The following is a 20,301-nucleotide window of genomic DNA, read 5'->3' on the forward strand; positions in this document are numbered from 1 at the left end:
GAAAAAAAGCATTGCTTGTTAGTACAAAACACACCCAAATCACCACAGAACAAGGCCAGAAGGAGCCTCAGGACTCCTGGTGACCAGCAGCCTGGCCATAATCCAGCAGCATGCTGTGGTGCCAGTAAGGCCAAAGGTGTGTATGACAGAGTGAGGGCAGCAGGGCAAGGGAGGTGATCCTTCCCACTGCTCTGCCATGGTGAGGAGCACTGCGCCCAGTGCTGGGCTGCCCAGCTCAAGAAAGATGGGGAACTTCTGTAGGAACAGCTGAGGGACAGAATGATGCGAGAGGCCTGGAACATGCCCCGTGTGAGGACAGGCTGAGGGAGAGGGCACCTTCCTGCCCTTATCTGAGGTGCAGGAGCCAGCTGTGTGTGGGCGGCTGTTAGTAGCGCTGTGCAGCACAGGACAAGGGGCAGCAGCAGCACCGTGTCCTCACACGGCCATGACCCGGCACTGAGGTACCGCCCCGCAGCCGGGAGGGCGGGAGGAGGGCGGCACGGAGCGGCCGCCCCGCCCGCAGTGCGCATGCCCGTCCCGTCCCGCCCGCAGTCGGGGCAGCGCGGCCGTGGCCATGTGGGTGTTCGGCTACGGCTCCCTCATCTGGAAGGTGGACTTCCCCTACCAGGAGAAGATGGTGGGGCGCATCCGCGGATACAGCCGGCGGTTCTGGCAGGGCAGCACCGACCACCGCGGCGTGCCGGGCAAGGTGAGGGGGGCGGCCGGGTTCTGTCAGCTCCGCCGGGCTCGGCACCCGCCCGGCGCCGTCGGGGCGGATCCGACCCAAACCGTGTCCTGCCAAGTGACAGCCGGCATAACTACGCGCTGGGCCGGCCCTGAGGGCACTGACTGCACCCTGCACCTGGAACCTAACCGCTGGGAGCTGCACAGTGCGCCTCAAGGGCACCTGGTGCTCCACCATGCCGCTGGGAGGCACTTCTTCAGGCTCAGTTTTAATTTTCTCCTTTATTCTGTTATATTGTTTGGTCGGAACTTGTGTTTTTAAGGCACCGGAATAACACCACTTCACTGTGCTGTGGCCCTCCCCATAGACGGGCTAAAGAGCTCAGCAGCCACTAAGGGGACAATAGGTGCCAGAAGCGCCCAGCAGGTTGGATGAATGATGTGGCAGGACAGCAGGTTAGATGAATGGCTCTGATGTGGCAGGACCGCGTTATGTACAGCTGCAGATGCTGCTCACGGTTGAGTCATCAGAAATGGGAACACACTGTAAATGTGTAGGATCCTGTATTGGTATGGCGCTAACAACTCACCAGCATTCAGTGCTGCTTTATATTGTGTCAGATGTATTCAGCCCTCACACCTGCACCCTGCTGACACTGCTCTAAAGCCAGGCTGCAGCTAATAGGGCATCCCTAGCAAAGGCAGAAGGATTCTTGTAAAGCACAGTGTGCTGCATGTAGCTTGGAAGGAATTTCATGCAGTCCTAACCAGCACTAACTCCAACCTCTGACAGAAGGTGACTTTCGCGGTGCTTATGGATACAAGCATACTGAGCAGGTGTTCTATTTATGTTTAGGAATAGCATGTTATTATTTATGCTTGTTGATGAATGTGTTTTATTTTTGTTGATGGAAATGCTTAGCATTAACAAAACACACCTCCCCAGCACCAGCAAGTTAATGCCTTCTGCAGTTACTCAGTCCACCAGTTGTTGCTGCTTATTCCAAGGCAAAGGGGCTCCCTCACTTTGTGCTGAGGAAGCACACCACAGAGACTTCCCATTCCCATTTCTCAGACTAAAATCTAGGGGAGCAATAAACATCTATTTAATAGAACATAACTAAAGCATATCTTAGTGCTTTCACTCCTAAAAGTACATTTCTGACTTTCCTAAAGCTCTGCTAGTAAGGCTGGCTTCTACCTTAGCATTACTGGGTTTAGTCATGATTTGACTTCCTACCGTTTCCAAACCCTTGAGCACAAATCCTCATAGTCACATTCTCTATTCAGCTGCAAAGGAGGAAATACATTGAAAACATCAACATTTACAACTTCTCTTTTTCCAGTAGCAAAGCACGTAGCTCGGGCTATGATAATAATCCAGCTCCTTCTGCAAAACAACCAGGTTTCCACATTCACAAACTGGATTTTTAGCCTCCAGTGTTTGAGAGAATCTTCAGGATCTGAGCACTTCGATGTACCACTGAAAATAATCTCATGTAGCAGTGGAAGACCTTACTTCTGTTTGCCCTATTGATTTCATAGGACACATAAGCTAGACCTGAGGGACTGTGAGCTGAGCAAAACTGACAGAAGCCCCTCAAAGACACCTGACTTAGGAGACCATTCAAGTTTGCAGCGCTGCTTGGGCACAGCGGAAATGGCTTTCATTTATATTATATAACCAGTCATTTACAGATGCTATTTCCTTTACTTAGCTTGCAGAGGTAATATGTGTGGTTCTATAACACTGTTTGGTTTAGGAAGTTCCCTGCAAACAATCAAACAGAGCCTGACCCTCCCTAGACAAACAGACTGTTCTGCCATCCCACCACCCATCCCAGCTTCTTAACCCTGAAATATTTAGCAAAACATTTGATCGTCACTAATTTCCCATCAGTGAGAGACAGCCTGGCGTGACTTCACTGTTATTGCCCAGATGAGCTTTGTTAAGATATACTCGACAGACAGACAGTCAATGGTATATTTAGCCTAACTCAAGGTGAACCCTTCAGCACTATTATTAGTGCAGTGTGTTAACTAGCTTCTCTTGAGGCTTAAAGCTGAATGACAGTAAAACAGCCCCTGGTGATTTACTGATTGAGGCTGTTCCCAAATGGCCCAGGTGAACAGGAGCTGTGCCCACTTTTTCCCAAAAATAAGCAGCTATTAAGACGACGAAATGGCTTACACTGAATAAATAGTACCTACAGTTGCTGGAAGTTACTTAGGAGTTGCCATAATGTATAGTTATAATTCTCTGAGATGGTTAGTGCAAGACAAGGCAGCAGTGGAAGCATCTCGCTTCATTTAGCCACGCTAGATTTCCACGTTACATCAGTCTGCTGTGCCTGAATATAAACTTCCTATAGAGAAGGGAGAAGGTTCACCTCACTGCTGCTCTAGAGAAAACACAGCGTGCTCCTGAGGATGGGATCCTGTGGATAATTTTGCACTGATTAATTATTGTCACCAGTCATTTACGGTAAAAGCTGCTGACTGAACTAACAAGGATTTTCATTTAATTTTAGCCTGGAAGAGTTGTGACTCTGGTTGAAGACCCTGAGGTACAGTACTCCTGTTCTGTCTCTATAGTATAGAGACTGTCCTATTGTGTTCCCAGCCTGTGTAGTAAGTCACTATTCATTTTTGCTTCTCTACAAGCCAATAATTGAGTTACCTTCACTGAAATGAAGCGTTTTCTCAAAATGACTTGAGAGTTACACCAGTGACTCTTCATTACTTCAAATAAATCCATCAGTCTAAACTAAGCAACTGGAAGTAGTTTGTGTCTATTATTACCAAAGGTATATTTTAAAGTATTTTCCTACATAGTCACTTCAGCTCTCCTGCTATACAGTGCAAGCTCGTTTACTTTCACAGTATGTATGGTGCTGGAGATGCACTGATATCAGACATGAGATGGTGCATGAGAGCCATCATCTCAGCCTCCCAAAATAAAAACTGAAACAAATTAAGGTTAAGTCACAGCGATTAAAAAGATTTGCTTGCTTTAATTTCTGCTGCATGGATAAAACGTTTTAAGGAATGAAATGCCACAATTATGTGTTTAGATTTTACTTAGTTCTGTCAAAGTAGCTCAGAGATAGAGGTAAGTTTAGCAGCAGTTGTAAACTTTGACTGTTTGTGCAGTTAGCAGAAGCAGCAAAACGCAGTGCGCTGTCCCTCATTGTGATTTTCTGTACCTTTCTAGTAGGGGTTTTTTGCACATCACAGTGCTGCTGGGTACCATTATGTTACAGACTCCTATATAAACAAAGAATGGTTATGTTTGTTGTCCCTCTGTTTCTATTGTTAAGCAAACATAGAAACTTTTTTCCCCTTAGCAAACCAGTTTTGTTTGGATGTTTTTTTTTTCCCCTTTCCTCCAGAATCTGGTACAGCCAGATAATCACATCTTACACAAACATCAAGTGATATGAACGTGCTCTACTTCAATCTTAGCAGCTCACTTGGAGTCTCCCTTCACAGACTACAGCCATCATTCCCCTGCACACACACCCAAACACTGGTGGCAGCGGTGCTTTCATTGGCAGTGCCAGCCCCCAGCTCCATTCTGCACCGGCGAGGCACTGTGCTGTCTGCAAACATTGAGCTCACAGTCAGTTTAATTTGCTCTGTCCATAGTTCCGTGCCATCTAAAAGGAAACCATGATGATAAGGAACACTGTACTCCTTGGCTTTTAATTTCCCATTTATCTCAAATAGGATTCACCTACACTGAAAGCACAATGAATCAAGTAGTGGTGCTTGTATGTATACATGAATGTAATGGATAACAGACCACGGTCATTTTCCTGTGCTGCATCAAACAGACAAAACCAAAACAAACAGAAACAGCAAACTCAGGTCTCACCCATTTGCCCGTCAGTGTTTGCTGAGGAGCTGGCATTGCTGCATCTAATTGTGCAAACTCGAGGCTCAGCTCAGCTTTTCTTTCTTAGGCTCAGTGACAGCGTGGCAGCATTAGTGCTCTCATGCTGCCAGATCTGTGACAGGAGGGACAGCCTGCTCTTAAAAGGGAAACTGAAAACACAGGAAGGACTTTATCAAAATTACTTGGAATTTAGCACTATTTACAGTTTTAACTTTCACTGCACTATTTTTGTGAGGTCTGGAAGATACTTGGTATCCTTCAGTCAGCTCCCTAATAGACAGCGTTCAGAAGCTCATGAAGGCTATCTATTAGTTCAGATTTAGCTGCAACAAGAAACTGTTCCATAAGAAAAGCCTCAGCAGCAGGAAGAAGGTAGAGACAGGATTGATCTGCCTAATTACTATTTTGACTGAAGATTTCCTAAATAGAACAGCGCTCTTGATTTAGGACTCCAAGAACAGTGCGAGAAATAGCTATAAAAAGCCTGAAAATAGCAGAAAAAAATGTCAAGTGTTTTACCAAAATTAAGCAGAAATACGGTTATTTCTGAGTAATTTTTAAACCCTGCTTGGATTTTCTTATGTCCTCCCACAGGGCTGTGTGTGGGGTATTGCTTACAGACTGCCAGCTGGACAAGAATGTGAAGTCAAGGCATACCTGGACTTCAGAGAGAAGGGAGGATACAGGACCACCACCGTTCTTTTCTACCCAAAGGACTCGTCAGTAAAACCCTTTGATGTACTGCTCTACATCGGCAGTCGCGATAACCCCAACTACCTGGGCCCTGCGCCTCTGCAGGAGATCGCCGAGCAGATTATTAACGCCGTTGGTCCCAGTGGAAGAAACACGGAATACCTGTTTGAACTCGCTGATTCTATGAGAAATCTTGTACCAGAAGATGTAGATGAGCATCTCTACTCCTTAGAGAAACTAGTAAAGGAACTCCTGGAAAAAGAACAAAACCTAAACTGCCTATAGAATAACTTCTTCCAATAGTATTGCTGCATCTTCAGAGGAATGGTTGCGTTGCACAGTGGGTATGTGACTTGGAGGCATATTTCTCTGTACTATGCTATCTTATTTATTTTAATATTGCATTCAGAAGAGTAGTTAGTCATTAAAACATACTGTTTTAAAAAAAACATTATTTCGGGAATCAATAGAAAGGGCAGCAGGGGAAGCGTTTTAGGTTTGAATTTGGTATATTGGTATTTTACCCAGGCATCACCAGGGAACCACTTAAGCCTCTCCATTACTATAGGTTTAAACTAAAATCTTCACAGTATTTTTTATGATCAAAGTCTGAGTTCACATGCAATGCCTGAGTCATTGAAGTGATGGTTCTTTCCAATTCAAGACCACCAGCATGGAGCTCAGCGCAGCAAAAGAGAGACGTGAAGTACTTCGTGTAAATCACATAGTAAAGGCATGGTAGGACACTTCCATCAGTGTTCACCTTCACAGAAATTAAGTTATTCCTCTGCATCAGTGACCTCATCCCATAGATCCTAGTTTGTCCTTAAGCACAGAGGATAAAGCGTTTCAGTGGTAGGAAAGCAGTCTTTGCCCTTGGCTCCTTATGTCACGCACCTGAAAAGCACAGCATGGGGTACTCTGACATAACAAGCGATACTGTACAAGTGCCTTATTTTATTGTTCAAGGTTAATATCAAGAACAAATATAAATTGTTGAAATTAGCTAAGAGTATGACTTGAAGCCACAGTGCAGCAAGAATGCTCAGAAACTCAGCTCTGATATCTGCCTTTAAATGCTGGTGCAATTCCATGTCTTGAAAATTCACCAGTCTCTGAGGATACAATTTAAGACAGCAGTTTTTGAGCAACATTTCAGGGATTTGAAACAAAAGGTCATTAAGAAAGGAACCCCCTTTTCAGTCAACTGACATGTGTTGTACGGGCTGCCAGTCAGCCACGGTTGGAAGCCACCAGCTGAGGCCAGTAGCCTTCCTTTATGCACAACAGAGGTCAGTGGAGCTTCCTGACAACAACTCGTCTCACTTCTCAAAATGTTATTTTTGTGACTTTTCTCAAAGCGTATTTTTGTATGTTAACAAAATACCACGTACCATCAGGTCTTCTCATACAGGGAATGCATACGTTTAGTAGTAGTTCGGGTGTCTTCATATTTTGCATTAGTACTTGCAAAAACATCTCTTTCTACTATCTAAGTTGTCTGTTTTCCTTCTTTGTATTGTCCTGTTTTATATCTGTAATCCCTCAAAAACGATGAGGTTATCAGAATAACACGCTGCTGTTATTTCTCTTAGCCACCTACAAAAGTCTAAAAGAGCATTTGAAAAAGGCACCCAGATAAGCAGACTGTAGGATATTACCTTTGAAACCTAAATCCTAAACAATGAGACCACTTGAAATACGTAGTTAAAAAAGCTATATTTCTTAAAGACCAGGTTACAAACTCAGTGTGTTTCTGGCATCTCTCACATGTACACTCACTGAGGGGAAATAAGAGCAGATTACTTGTTAGAATCTGCTGTTTAATGGTTGAACGCTGCCATTTTAAAAGGGTAACAGGGTCTTACTTGATGGATGACTCTAACCTGCAGAAGCAAATCTGATCACATCCGAATCACACATAGTAGCGAGGCCCCATTCTTCCATCAGTACATGAGTTACTTGCAAACTCCTATGGGGGTCTTGATTGTCCACTGCACTGTGATGGTTTAGGATTGATGCAACTGAGTGGAAAAGCAGCCCTGACTAATGCACCTGTACAGCAGGACAGGAGGGTGGTGGGGACATCCAGGTGTCCTTATGTCAGTCATTCAGATGCCCGACCATGTAATGACATCAACATCTGAGTGACTTCGCACACCAACGACTGACAGCGATAGCCAACACCGACAAACACATGCCATTAACACATGCATTTATCCCCTCTGACTTAAAGAACAAATCTTAAGTGTTAGGGGATATTCAGCCATTACTAAAAATGTTAGGTATGATTTATGTCACAGATACATAAGTGTTCCTCCCTCAGCAAAACAAAGTCCACTTCTTTTCTTGTGCTTGCCTCAGATACAGCCAAGCTGTAGTAAAGTTAAAACACGTGGGACAGCAGGTCCACTTGCATGTTTTAATTCTTTCCTCCCAAGCTTATCTGTGTTCCTCAGAACAGGGCAAGGGATGCACATGCTCACTAATGAGCCACAAACATCAGCAATGATTCTCTCTTTGAAGCTCTATTTAAGTACTGTGTTGGGGCGCTGTGGTTCTGTATGGCTCTACATTTTGTGTCTTTAATTATAGTCAGGACATTGTTGGTTCACTTGCTTTCCAGATTCAGAACATTTGCAATAATATCTGTAATGATACATTCCAGTTTGTGCATGCAACTTCAATACAATAAAACGCATCACGTTTATTAATGGTGTTGGAGAAAGAAACTTCTGGTGATGTTATCTTTAAGATGTACCCGGTAGTAGGATGGACACCACTGTGCATCTTAATAGCATCTCGTTATAAAATGCTGTTAGATGTCATGATGAAAGATGCTGTTCTTAAGTAATTGGGCTTCTCTAGCAGCCTTCTGCAGAAGCTTGATTTCACCCATACCCTCATTTCAGTTGCCAACTACAGCAGTTTACTATTCCAGCTGAAGGGGCTCAAAGAAGGAAGGGGATGGACTTGAGAGGGATTTGTGTGTCAGGACAAGGGGAAATGGTTTATAACTAAAAGAGGAGGTTTAGACCAGATATAAGGAAGAAGTTTGTGACAGTAAGGCACTGGCACAGGTTACTCGTGGTGGTGAGTGCCCCATCCTTGGAGACACTCAAGATCAGGCCGGACAGGGCTGTGAGCACTGACAGAGCTGTGGCTGTCCTGTTTGTGCCTAACAGCCAACCTGAACCTCCCCTGCTGCAGTTTAAGGCTGTTACCTCTCACCACACAGCCTCCTGTCAGGTGGCTGCACAGAGCCATGATGTCTCCCTTGATCCTCCTCTCCCGCACAATGCACAGCCCGGTTCCCTCAGCCGCTCCCCATCACACTGGTGCTGCAGACCCCTCACAGCTCCGCTCTGGACACGCTGCAGGCCCTCAGTGCCTTTGTCGCAGTGAGGGCCTGCACTGAGCGCAGCACTGGAGCTGCGGCCTCACCAGTCCCACACCAAGGTCCTTCCGTGTCCCGCTCCCGCCGCCCGCCGTGTCCCGCCGCTCTCACCTCAGTACCGCCGCGCTACACCCGCCGTCCGTCCGTCCCTCGGCGGAGCCCAAACCCCGCCCCGCCCCGCGGCCGCCCCGGATGTGGATGCGGAGCGTCCCGCCCCGCTCGGAAGCAGACGTGTCCCGGTGCCTGTTGCGGGGCCGCGGGGCGGCATGAGGCGCTGCCGGCCCCGGGCGCTGCTGTGCGGGCTGCTGCTGGCGGCCGCCGTGGCTTCGGGTGGCCGCGCCCTCCCGCACCTCAGCGACGACGTCCCGTTCCGGGTGAACTGGCCCGGCACCGAGCTGAGCCTGGTGCGTGCGGGACGCGGGATGCGGGCGGGGTGGGAGGGCCCCGTGGGAAGCCGTTTCCCAGCCGAGTAACGCGGGGCTTTGTTCAGCCCACGACGGGCGTCCTGTACAGAGAGGACAACTACATCCTGATGACCACGGCCGACAAGGAGCGCTACAAGTGCGTGCTGCCGCTGACGGCGGGCGGCGCCGAGGTGAGCGGCTCTGCGCGGACACGGGGCGGGCGGCCTCGGCACATGGAGGTAACGAACACAAACGGGCTCCCCACAGGAAGAAGAGAAGGAATACCGAGGCCCGGCGCCGGGAGAGCTGCTGGAGCCGCTGTTTAAGCAGAGCAGCTGTTCGTACAGGGTGAGCCGCCCTTCCCGTGCTGTTGGCACCGGGCCGCGTTCAGGTGTGGGGTGTGTTGGTGGTGCCACTCAGGCTTCGTGCACCGTCCTGCTCCAAAACGAGCTCTCTGTAATGCAGTCTCACTGTTCTGATCTTACTGGTAAATTCCCGTCTCTCTGCAATGCTGCAGGCTTACTGTTCTGATCTTACTGGTAAATTCTCACCTGAAGACCCGATGTACTCATACCCCCATCTCTCCTGTTGTAATAACGATGTGAAGCTGTGGATGTTAAGTGCTTACTTGCAGGAGTAAAGCAGCAATGTGCCAACAGACCAGCACGGCCCTTCCCACACTGCTGTTCTGGGACAGGTGTTCCTAAAGAAGCATTGAAGGTTCAGACCACACGTACTCCAGGATGAGGCCCTGCAGCTGTGCATTGCTCTGCCATCCTGTTTGCAAGACTCGTGTCTTGCGAGGAAAAATACCAATAGCAAACAAGCTGTGCTGAGCAGCAGAGCAAACCAGGTGCAGGTGTTGCTTTCAGGCTGCTTTCATCCACTAGCTCGGTCTGCGTTTCATTGCTGCAAAAGCCAGAAATGTGAGGGGAGATGTCATTTTTTTAGGGGTATCTTATCTAAACAGAAAGTTGCTTCTTTTGCTTTCCATGTTAAGATTGAATCTTACTGGACTTACGAGGTCTGCCATGGGAAATACATCCGCCAGTATCACGAGGAAAAAGAAACAGGACAGGTGAATTTCTTGCTGTTTGGAGCTCCCAGTCCCGCCTCCCTCACTGTTGGAAGCATGCAGAGCTCCTCTGAAAGAGTATGGACAATGATAACTTTCATAAGCTTCTTTTGCTTGCAGAAAATAAACATCCAAGAATACTATCTCGGGAATATGATGATGAAGACCCCATTGTCAGAACCAGGTCTGTCTTAGGTTGTTTTACTAAAGCTCGCAAGTTCTTTTGTTTTTAATTACTGTTGTTTGAGAAATAACGCCTTAGGAAACTGATTCCCGATGCAAAAGAAGTAGTGCAGTTGTGCAGAGGGAGAGAAAATACGTAGTAGAATAGATGGAAGCAGTATGTGACAGGTGAGTCTGCTTGATGGTCTGTCCTTTTGTGCCTCTTCCTTTTTGGATGGAGAGATGTGTCTTTCCAGCCGATGGGCAGAGCACGTAGCATGCCTTGGGCTCAGCTGTTGTGTAATAAAACATGGGTTGCCAGCCCACGCACTTAGAGCCTTTGCAGGCAGATACGATCCTTGGAATTGTTAGAGAGTTGTTTGTTGGTGTTTCTGCCACAGACATCCAGAAATTCTGAGGTGTGACACTGGTGGAAATAAAGGAGCTGAGCCCCAAAGTCAGCTTACAGTCTATGATAATGTTCTGAGCACTTGCATTTTTGCCCAGGAATTCTTGTGGATGCCAGAAGTTCTGTGCACACACCTGGCAATATCTGCATCCCTGACACAGGGAGGACGTTTGTTCAGAGAAGGCTAAAAACTAACGAACTAAGCTGATGGAAACAAGGGAGTTTATTAGTTTTAATTCTAGGCTAGTACATGAAAGGTGAGCACTGCTGTTTTTTCATCCTGAAATTAGCTTCAGTGCCTTAATCCTGGAGCAATTCTAAAGCCATAAATCCCATTTCTTCAAATTGCTGCTTCCAGCCTTCGCTTATGGATCTTAGTCCTGAGAAGAAGCCGTGATGTTTGGTTTTTCTTATTAGTGAGATAGCATCTGTGTTGTCATTAGTCCCGTGCAGAGGTAATTAATTATCACAGAGCAGCTTGTAGATGTCTAATTGAGGTTAAGAATCATTTTGTGGAGATGTTTACTCCCTCTTTGTTCTCTTTGCTCTGGATCCCACATCACTGTTTATTTCCTTTCTTTCCTCTTTTGCACCTGCACGTTGGTACAATTGTCTGTTGGCAGCTTAATACACAAAGTACAATAGACAAAGCATATAAAATCCTCCGTGTGAGTTCACTTTATTTTGGGTTTACAGATTTTATGCTTATCTCATTCTTAATTATTCCCTAGATCAAGAAGAGAAGGAAAAGCCAAAAGAAAGTGCAAAAGAGGCAAGTGAAAAACATCTATTTTTAACTTTTGCCATCATAGTGGAGGCAGTTCGTATGTGGTGAGATTATATAAGTAGTTCCCTACCAAAACAAGCATAAAAATAAAATGGAACTCTGTTCCCGAGGTATAGAGTGGCTGTGAAAACCTGTACTAGACCAAGCAACAGCAGAGCAAAGCAGCCTCGTTTGAGGGTTCTAACATGGCTGTTATACAAACAGAACTTTGGTAGCAAGGAACGATGGCTGCTTCAAACATAGAGCCGGGATGGGGGCTTCTGTCAGTCTGGGGAATTAATTTCCAGAAGTAGAAGTTTACTGAGTACCTTTACTTTAAAATACTTTAATTCAAAATGCATTTTACACCCATGTCTCAAACTTCATAAGGTGCGATTTATGTAGTGTGTGCTGTTAACTTTGTTAGCCAAGATAGTGTGGGATGCTCTCGGATGGGTGTGTTGAAGGCTGTAGCAGTGACACCTTAGATGGCTTTGTAGCTGGCCCTTTCAGGTTCTTCGTGGCCTGACACTGAAGCGAAGGCAGCACTCAGATCTGATCTGACTCTGGCAGAGCTGCTCACAATTCCTTATCTTGAGGCTGCAGGAGGAACACAGCTGGCTTGGAGCTCTTCCAAAACATTGCACCCAGTTGGGAAGCTTTCCTAGAACTGCAGCTTTGGGCAACCTGTGCACAGGAAGCAGCTGCCTTTACAGTCAGACTTGTCATCAGGCCACACATGGTGCGGTGCATCTGTGCAGCAGAGCTGCAGGCAGTAACCCAGAATGTGTTTGGATGTTAGAGCAAATCCAAGTCACTAATTGGGGCTTTCAGTCTAGTTTTGCTGGCTCTGCACACTGTTACAGTGTTTGCTGTTCCAGAAAAGTCAGAGGAGTTTTACTGTGATTCCTAACTCTTGTTTTCTTCCCCCCTAGATACCCACAAAAAACATAGAGGGGCAGATGACTCCATACTATCCCGTAGAAATGGGAAATGGCACACCCTGCAGCTTGAGACAGAACCTCCCCAGATCGAGTACAGTCATGTACATCTGTCATCCAGAAGCTAAACACGAGATTCTTTCAGTAGCAGAAGTTACAACTTGTGAATATGAGGTGGTTATACTGACACCTCTGTTATGCAACCATCCTAAATATAGGTACAGTATTCAAATTTTGTCCATCTCCAAGTTTTCATCAGCTGCCATGCATGTGCTTATATGAGCCTTCTATCCACCTGTGGTTTCTGCTATGCAGTTGTGACACTTGTATGTACTTATTTGGCAAGTACAACTTTGCCAAGTCTTAAAAGCTTTCGTCTTAAGCTGGGTAATGCTTGCATTTTGGAAGTCTGCTGGTTGACTCTGTGTGAGAAGCAGATGGAAAGTACTTTATTTTCAACAGTTAAGTTTCTAACCCTGTCATTCTGGAGAAGCACAAACCAGGGCCTGCGGGTTGCAGGCAGATTAAGAAGTCTCCCAGTCTCTTCTCTTACTTTATCTTCATGGTATTCAGTTACTGCACATTGCCCATCTGCCATATATGCGTGCATAGACTTCAACTTGTGTATTTAATCTCAGAAAACAAGAGTACTGTCTTCAGCTGTAACTTTAATAAGACTTATTTTACCAGTACACCCAGCTTAGGGAGTTCCCACCTGTGTTTGTCTTGGTTTAGTGCCTTTGCTTCTGCTGTCTGAGTCATTTTTCACATGAAGCATTCACAGTTTGTGTTGATTTTCCAAAAACCAGGATTGGTTTCTTAGTTTCAATAGTTTTGACCTTCTCAGGACTGTAAACAGAATTGCAAAGCAAATGCATAAAAATGAAAGGGGAGATCATCAATGGAGCTCTGAATTTCCCGTACTCAGAGGTGTCAGAACAGGCGAGTGTTTAACTGCTGTTCTGAAGCAGGCTACAAAGTCCAAATGGTAAAATCTTCGACTGCAATTGATAAATGCTTGCCATTTAGGGGGTAAATAAGTAATGGTCAGACACAGCCCTTTTTATCTGCAATCATCATCTTATCCAGTGATGCAGCTGCACTATCTTAGCAGAACAATATCCACTGGAACTATTGGTGTCTTCTTTGCTTACTATTTGACTTTTAAAATGCTTTTTCCTTTTTAGTGGTACCTTGCTTTGTGTAAAGTAAGGAGGCAGGTGTAACCCTGCTTCATCCTTCTGCTATTCCTTTCTTGAGCTGCTTTTTGAATAGCTAACAAAGAGCTTTAGAGGAATAATGGCATATATGCAGTGGAAGAAGACATACCCTACATTTTGTTTCTGTAGGAACTTGCATCAGTTGTGAGAACATCGAGGCTTTGACTGTGGTGGTGTAACTGCAGGGAAAAACTGACTGCCCCAAGCCAAGCAGAAATGTAGAACAATAAAAAAAGCATGTTTTATCTTTAAAGCATACTAAGTGATTTATCTGTAAATCATTCGGACAGGTTTAGGGCTTCCCCTGTGAATGACATCTTTTGCCAGTCTCTGCCTGGATCCCCACTTAAACCCCATAATCTGGAGCAGCTGGAGAAACAGCAAGAAATGATGAAGATGCCTTTTAAAAGAGCTAAAGAGGTAGGGGGTTTCTTTATTTTTTCTTAAGTTTGAAAGTGTTTACTGTTCATGTTATAATACCTATAACGTGCAGTGTGGTGGAACAGGCTGTTTTAATCTGCATTACAAGGGCACATCACACTTTGGAACAGTCTTTAAGTTTGTTGCTTGTTTATGTAGCTTACTTCACTGGAAGGAGTTTCTTCTGTGCAAGAGTGATCAGGTGCTGGCGTGGGCTGCTTAGGGATGTGGTGGAGTCACTGTCCTGGAGGCGTTCAAGAACTGTTCCAGTGCACTGAGGGACGTGGTTTAGTGGGGGAATATTGGTGGTAGGTGGGTGGTTGGGCTGGATGATCCTGGAGGCCTTTTCCAACCTTGGTGATTCTATGATTCTGTATTAAATCTATGTATTAAATTTGTATATACTTTAATTTCAGGAAGAAGCTCCTTCAACAAAAGAAGAAAAGTTTTCTTCCATTCATAAGCCTGTTGCTATTGGTAGCCATCAGCTATTAACTGTAGGAACAACCCTCATCTCCAAACTGACTGACGACCAACTTATAAAGGAATTTCTCAGTGGTTCCTACTGTTTCCACGGGGTAAGAAATAAAGGCTAAGTACAGTCAAATAGCTACTCATTAATTGCACATAGCATTTTGTAAGTGTGCATGCATGTACATACATAAATTTCTTTCCCTATGAAATCAGTCCCTCAATGGGAGGTGAGGGGCCACACTGTTTCCTCATAACAGAAGGGGGCTGCCCAGGGAGGTGGTGAAGTCACCATCCCGGGTGGTGGTCAAGAAACGTTGAGATGTTGTACTAAATGGGGAAATACTGATGGTAGGTGGATGGTTGGCCAGGATGATCTTGAGGTCTTATCCAACCTTGGTGATTCTGTGTTCTGTGATATTTCATTCAGCCTTAACTACAAGTATTCTTCTTTGCTAAATTCAAGACCTGCTTTTGGATGGTTATCCTGGATCTCTAAATATGCTGTCTTGGCTATGTTCAGCCTACAGCATCTCAGTGTTGCATTGTGCTGTGGCAAAACCTTCCTTAAAGCCAGCACTACTGTCTGGTTTTTGTCCTCCTTACCCACCAAATACTACAGTTATTTCTGGGTACATTGTGCTCCTGTTGTGCTAGTTATAGGACTGGTTTGTGTTTGAAGAGAAAAGCATTTTTGGGGTGTAAATCTATAGCTTTCACTGGGATTTGAAGAGCAGAGAGTTGGAAGTCTTAATGCTCACAAATGATATTTCCCTGACTTTCAGGTACTTAAATAGATTATTTAAGTCTCATTAAGTCATGCTTAATACAATCATAAGATTATTTAAGACTCATTAAGTCATGCTTGCTTGGTTGTGCTGGGCTAAATGCAAAGCTGAAGCAACGATATTATCTATTATCTAAATAAAACCAGTGCAGAACTTACGGAAGCCACGTCAAGTTAATTTTATAACAGTACTCTTGCACATGGTTGCATTGGTAAAGGGAAGGTTTTTATACCAAGGTCTGTGCTAGAAAGGTGTCTTCAGATTTGACTTTGAACAGATAGTGAAATGAGAGTTGTGCTGATTTTGTTAATGAGAAAGCCAGAAAAGAACAGATTAAACATAAACAGCCAGCAAAGGTACCTGAAGTTGTTCCCTTCTTTGTAAGAGAAAACATTTCCGTCCAAGATGAATAGAGGGGATACAAATAGTTGAAAGAATTTAGTTCTTTTGCAGCTTTTCTCAAGAGTTTACATAAAAACGAGGTCCTCTTTGCTTGAACTCCTCTATTCCAGCTCCTGACTGTGCCAGTTTGTCTAATAAGAGTTTCTGTTTCAATGCAAATCAGGAGTCAACATTTCTGATTAATAGATTGGAGTTTTACAGTTAAAATAACCAGCGGTTTTGGGTCAGGAGGGAAATGGGAGTGTTTGCTTGGGGGCTTTATTTTGGTTTAATGCTGAACTTATACCCCTCCTTAGGGTGTCGGTTGGTGGAAGTATGAATTCTGCTACGGCAAATACGTTCATCAGTATCACGAGGTACGTGCACGTAGTTCTGTGCTCTGCCACTAGATGGCTGCGGGTGGCGATGGGGAAGCTGGAGGATCCGTATTTGGTCTGAAAAAAGCAGCATCCTTGTCTTGGCTGATCAGCATTTTGGGTTTAAGAGCACGGATTTCAGAGCGTGAATCCTCAGTGCTGTGTAAGAGTTTATGCAGGGTAACACAGATGCCATGTCAGGTAGAGCACAGTGATAATGAAAGCTGAAAATAACGTGTCTTTCTTGTGGAAATGCTCTTCTGGTCATTGAAATATGTTTCACAGCCTAGATGACTATTCTGAAGAGACCACCAACTTGAATCTTGAGCCTATAACATCATCCTTCATAGCTTGTCCCAAATGCAAGAAGATGTCATGTTGACAGGAGCAGACTTGCTCTAGAAATGACATTCCACTCATTAAGTCATCTTCACTGCTAGAATTACAGTACAAGGTCACTATCAGCCTTTCTTGTTTTAGGACAAGGAAAGTGGCAAGACTTCTGTGGTTGTGGGTACCTGGAACAAGGAGGAACACATTGAATGGTCCAGAAAGAATGCTGCCAGAACATACTATCTTAAAGAAGATGGTACGCAGACAGTTAGGTATGGTTACAGACCCTGAGCTTACTGCTGTGGTTATGAGTTCCTGAGTTACTTTCATACGTGTGGCAGAGAAGAATAAATGCCAACATCCACTTCAGCCACACGTGAATATTTACTGGTAGATAAGCTGTTACAGGCATGTTGGGTTTTTTTCCCCCCAGTCAACATGCCATGTCAAGAAAGGTAATTGAAGACTTTAGATATGAGGTGGATTCTTCCAATAGTAAACAATGGTTTGCTCCTGTAATACTGAAATATGGTGTTTTACTTCCTCGTTGTACATGTTGGAGTTAAATACTTGAAGTTATGAGATGCTGTACTAAATTAACTTTGTGCATAACAATTGTGTTTTCTCTTTCTGAACTTTTGGGCAGGATGGTGTCTCATTTCTATGGGAATGGAGATGTTTGTGACTTAACTGACAAGCCAAGGCAGGTGACAGTCAAATTGAAGTAAGTTCACTTCTTTTTTTTCTTTTTAGTTAACTGATGCTTTGTGTTTCTGCTTTCTCTTCCAGAAGGGAAAGTCGTATCTTTCTGCCTTTCCTAAAGCTTGGCTATTAACTGGGCTTAGTAAAAATGATATCGATGGGAGGGAAATATATTTTATTTTTGTGCTTCTTAACACTAACACAGCAACATTTCTTTTTTCAGATGCAAAGAGTCCGATTCACCTCATGCTGTAACCATATATATGCTAGAGCCTCATTCTTGCCAATACATCCTTGGGGTACGTAAACACATACTTGGGTTTCCAAAGCTCAGCTGTCACGTAGTGGAGGGTGTCTCAGGGTACATGTTTCCACCTCATGGGATGTATGAGATCAGTTCTGACTTTATTGACCACCTTTTTTAGCCACAGGGTTTAATTTGGTAGATTTTTCAACTCAAGTGACAAACTTTACAGCTGCCATATTTTGATCTCGTATGTTCAAGGTGGAATCTCCCGTCATCTGTAAGATTTTGGATACAGCAGATGAATACGGGCTCCTGTCAGTACCCAGCTAAAGAACAGCACGATCTCTGAAGCAAGCCATACCCATCAACATCCCAGCTGGCCTTTTCCACATTAACATCATACCTGTGAGATGACCGAACAGAACAGACGTGTTCAGCCAACCAGCCTCACCAGCAGATTTCTCCGAGATGAGGGACTCATGAACCACTTTGTGTATAATTATGTGTATATAAGAGGTTATCGATAAACTTTTAACAATTAAAATCTTGTCTTGCACTCCTTGTTTGACTTGTGTGTGAGGCATCCTGCCTTGCTTCTTGTCATCATTAAGTTACAACTGAGCAGCTTTCAAAAGGCAAAATAGACACGGTCCGGCTTCAAGGGATGAGATCAGCTGCCAGCAGAAGGGAAAAGGGAAGCCAGTGCTTGCAGAAGCATTCAGCAGCCACCGCAACAAGAATCAGTTCTATAATGCGTTCACTTCGTTTGTCCAAACACAAATGCTGCCTCAGTTTGACTGATGGAACCTGTATTAATATCGCAGCCCTTTTGCCTCTTACTTTGTCCCCGTTCACCTGTCACTTCTGCTTTTTAAGTCCTATTTGTTTTTTTGTTTCTGTATGTGTTACTAACCTCGTAAGGTTCATGTTAATGTATTTCTTTTGCTGACCATTGCTGCTGACATGTACCAGAGTTGCTGTTCTAGTTGGGAAGCTAAGTTATAATACTACATTGCTCTGGAGCCGACATGCAACATACCCCGAAGGATTTCCTTCCTTGAGAGAACGTTGTAGGGCTGGCAGGAAGTTCCTTTGGTGGTTGTGCTTAGTGCCATCTGGCTAATGTGTTCTGAGTGATCACAAACCACCCTTGTCCACATTAGACACACCAGATGACTTGTGTGTCCTTTGGTCACGGCCCTGCACTAAGACTGTTGGCATGTGCACCATCCTGAGGATCATCAAGGTTCCAGCTGAGAAAGAACTTACGGAATGCTTTCAGATACTTTGACTTCCACCATAACGAGAGTTGTACAAGGTGTGTAATGATGCTGAGATGCACAGAAGCTGGACAACACAATGGTGTGCTCTCAGTGGGTTGCCATTAGTTTGTCAGCCAGCTGCAGGTTTCCTCTTTCCTAGAGTCAGGCAAAGCGTAGGAGTGTTGTAACTAATCTCAAGCAGAAATCCACCGAGCATCTGGCCTGTGACTGGTCTGGTACTATCCGGAGTACCAAGAAGCTGTGAGACTGTTGAAATTAACAACTAAATTTACTCTCTTACGCAGTAGAAGGGAACCCATTTAGATGCCATTTAGATGCAAAGTCATTCTTCCTGTTCACATCCTAATTTTGGATTGCTCGGCCCTGTTACACCTAGAACAGGGGAAGAGGATCGTACCCAGATTGTGTCCTGTTCTCTAATCATGGAAAGCATGAGGAAAATCATCCTTAAATTTTAATCTTGTATTAAGCCAGCTTTTAGAAAACTGGGGGTGTAAGAAGCAAAGACCGAGCTTTGGATATCTCCATTCACCTGTGTTTAGGAAAGCCAGCAGCAGTGTGGCTCAGTGCTGGGCAGAACTATTAAGCTGTGAGTTCTTGAACCCCAGGCTGTGTGTGCTGGGGACACGGTCTGACTCTGTCAGCACAGATTGGGTCAGGTCGCATTCAAGGGAAGAGAAACCACAACATACTAATGGCTTTCTGCACTGCCTGTTGTGGTAGATGAGATCAGAGGAGAAGATACAGATACATACGCTGCAGAATGTAAAGAATTCCACTTCCCCTCATGGCAGAGAAGTTTCCAGCACAGTGGGGAAGTGCAACCCCTGTGACTAAGCAGCCACGGCACCTCAGCTTGCCACTAAAACCAATGAACGTCTGCTGCTATTTATGTGCTGTTGCCAAAACCACATATCCAGTTCTCCATATTCTTCTGCCAACCCTTGCAGGGGAAGCAGTGTGCTCACATGTCCCCACTCTGCATCCAACATACTTGCATGCACAACACCATGACATCCAAGCCTCTGGCTCTGCCATTAGCACTCTGCATTACAGGACAAAGGCTTCAGTGGATATCAAACACCAAAATGGTACATGAGGCAATACCAGATTTCCAACTATTCATTGCTATAGGAAGGAAAAGCTCTGCCAGCAGTGAGCAAAGTGCACGACTGGATAACAAAGATGCAAAGTAAAGCACTAAGCAATTGCTAACCAGAGTGGGAGGAGGAGAAGGAAAGATGTGCACCAAAAACCAAAGGGCACAGCAGGTGACGAGTTGATAATGCTGTAAGTAATTAATCCCAGCATAAGCTTATGTTCTCATTCGTTTGAATCTGGAAGAGAAGCTCCTCCTTTGATGCTCTCCTGTTCAGGCCCTGGGATGTGGGAACCTCTCAGTACCAAAAAGAGGGAAAAATGAGCTTCCTTGGGTGTGCAGAAAGCACAGAGTGGAACTGGAGCTCTGGGTTTAGGGGCCAATCTGCTTAGATTTATGCCTGGGATGGTACGTGGGTTTGCATCTCAGCCTGAGAGGCGTTTGTTTCCTTCCTCATTTAAGAGTCACCAGTGTGGAAAAGAACAGCAGACAGCAGTAATAGCACTGATGTAATCTGCTATTAGTCAAAGGGAACTACATCAAAGGAAAGT

The 20,301-nt window shown here is 44.9% G+C and overlaps 3 protein-coding genes across 5 annotated transcripts in view; 2 read left to right on the top strand and 1 right to left on the bottom strand.

The window, feature by feature from the left end:
* ASB3 (ankyrin repeat and SOCS box containing 3) overlaps positions 1–8,932 on the bottom strand; it is a 30,428-nt gene extending 21,496 nt beyond the window's left edge. For all 3 annotated transcript variants that reach the window (XR_001553703.2, XR_001553704.2, XM_015856673.2), the window contains exon 1: positions 8,784–8,932. The gene's annotated coding sequence lies outside the window, so the exon portion shown is untranslated. The remainder of the gene's footprint in view (positions 1–8,783) is intronic.
* CHAC2 (ChaC cation transport regulator homolog 2) lies at positions 522–8,007 on the top strand. The gene is made up of 3 exons (XM_015856701.2): positions 522–709; positions 3,216–3,251; positions 5,177–8,007. Exons 1-3 carry the CDS (start codon positions 575–577, stop codon positions 5,558–5,560), a joined length of 555 nt encoding a protein of 184 aa, XP_015712187.1. The 5' UTR covers positions 522–574; the 3' UTR covers positions 5,561–8,007.
* On the top strand, positions 8,856–17,927 carry ERLEC1 (endoplasmic reticulum lectin 1). The gene is given in 15 exon segments (XM_015856681.2): positions 8,856–8,922; positions 8,925–9,076; positions 9,163–9,267; positions 9,344–9,424; positions 10,077–10,154; positions 10,272–10,335; positions 11,454–11,494; positions 12,424–12,647; positions 13,940–14,069; positions 14,486–14,647; positions 16,027–16,086; positions 16,567–16,691; positions 17,066–17,143; positions 17,345–17,420; positions 17,627–17,927. Coding segments are annotated over 15 exon segments (1,506 nt in total). The 5' UTR covers positions 8,856–8,864; the 3' UTR covers positions 17,699–17,927.
* The last annotated feature ends 2,374 nt before the right edge of the window (positions 17,928–20,301 follow it).

Source organism: Coturnix japonica, chromosome 3 (genome assembly GCF_001577835.2).
Source record: "Coturnix japonica isolate 7356 chromosome 3, Coturnix japonica 2.1, whole genome shotgun sequence".
In the NCBI taxonomy this organism is placed as follows: Eukaryota; Metazoa; Chordata; class Aves; order Galliformes; family Phasianidae; genus Coturnix; species Coturnix japonica.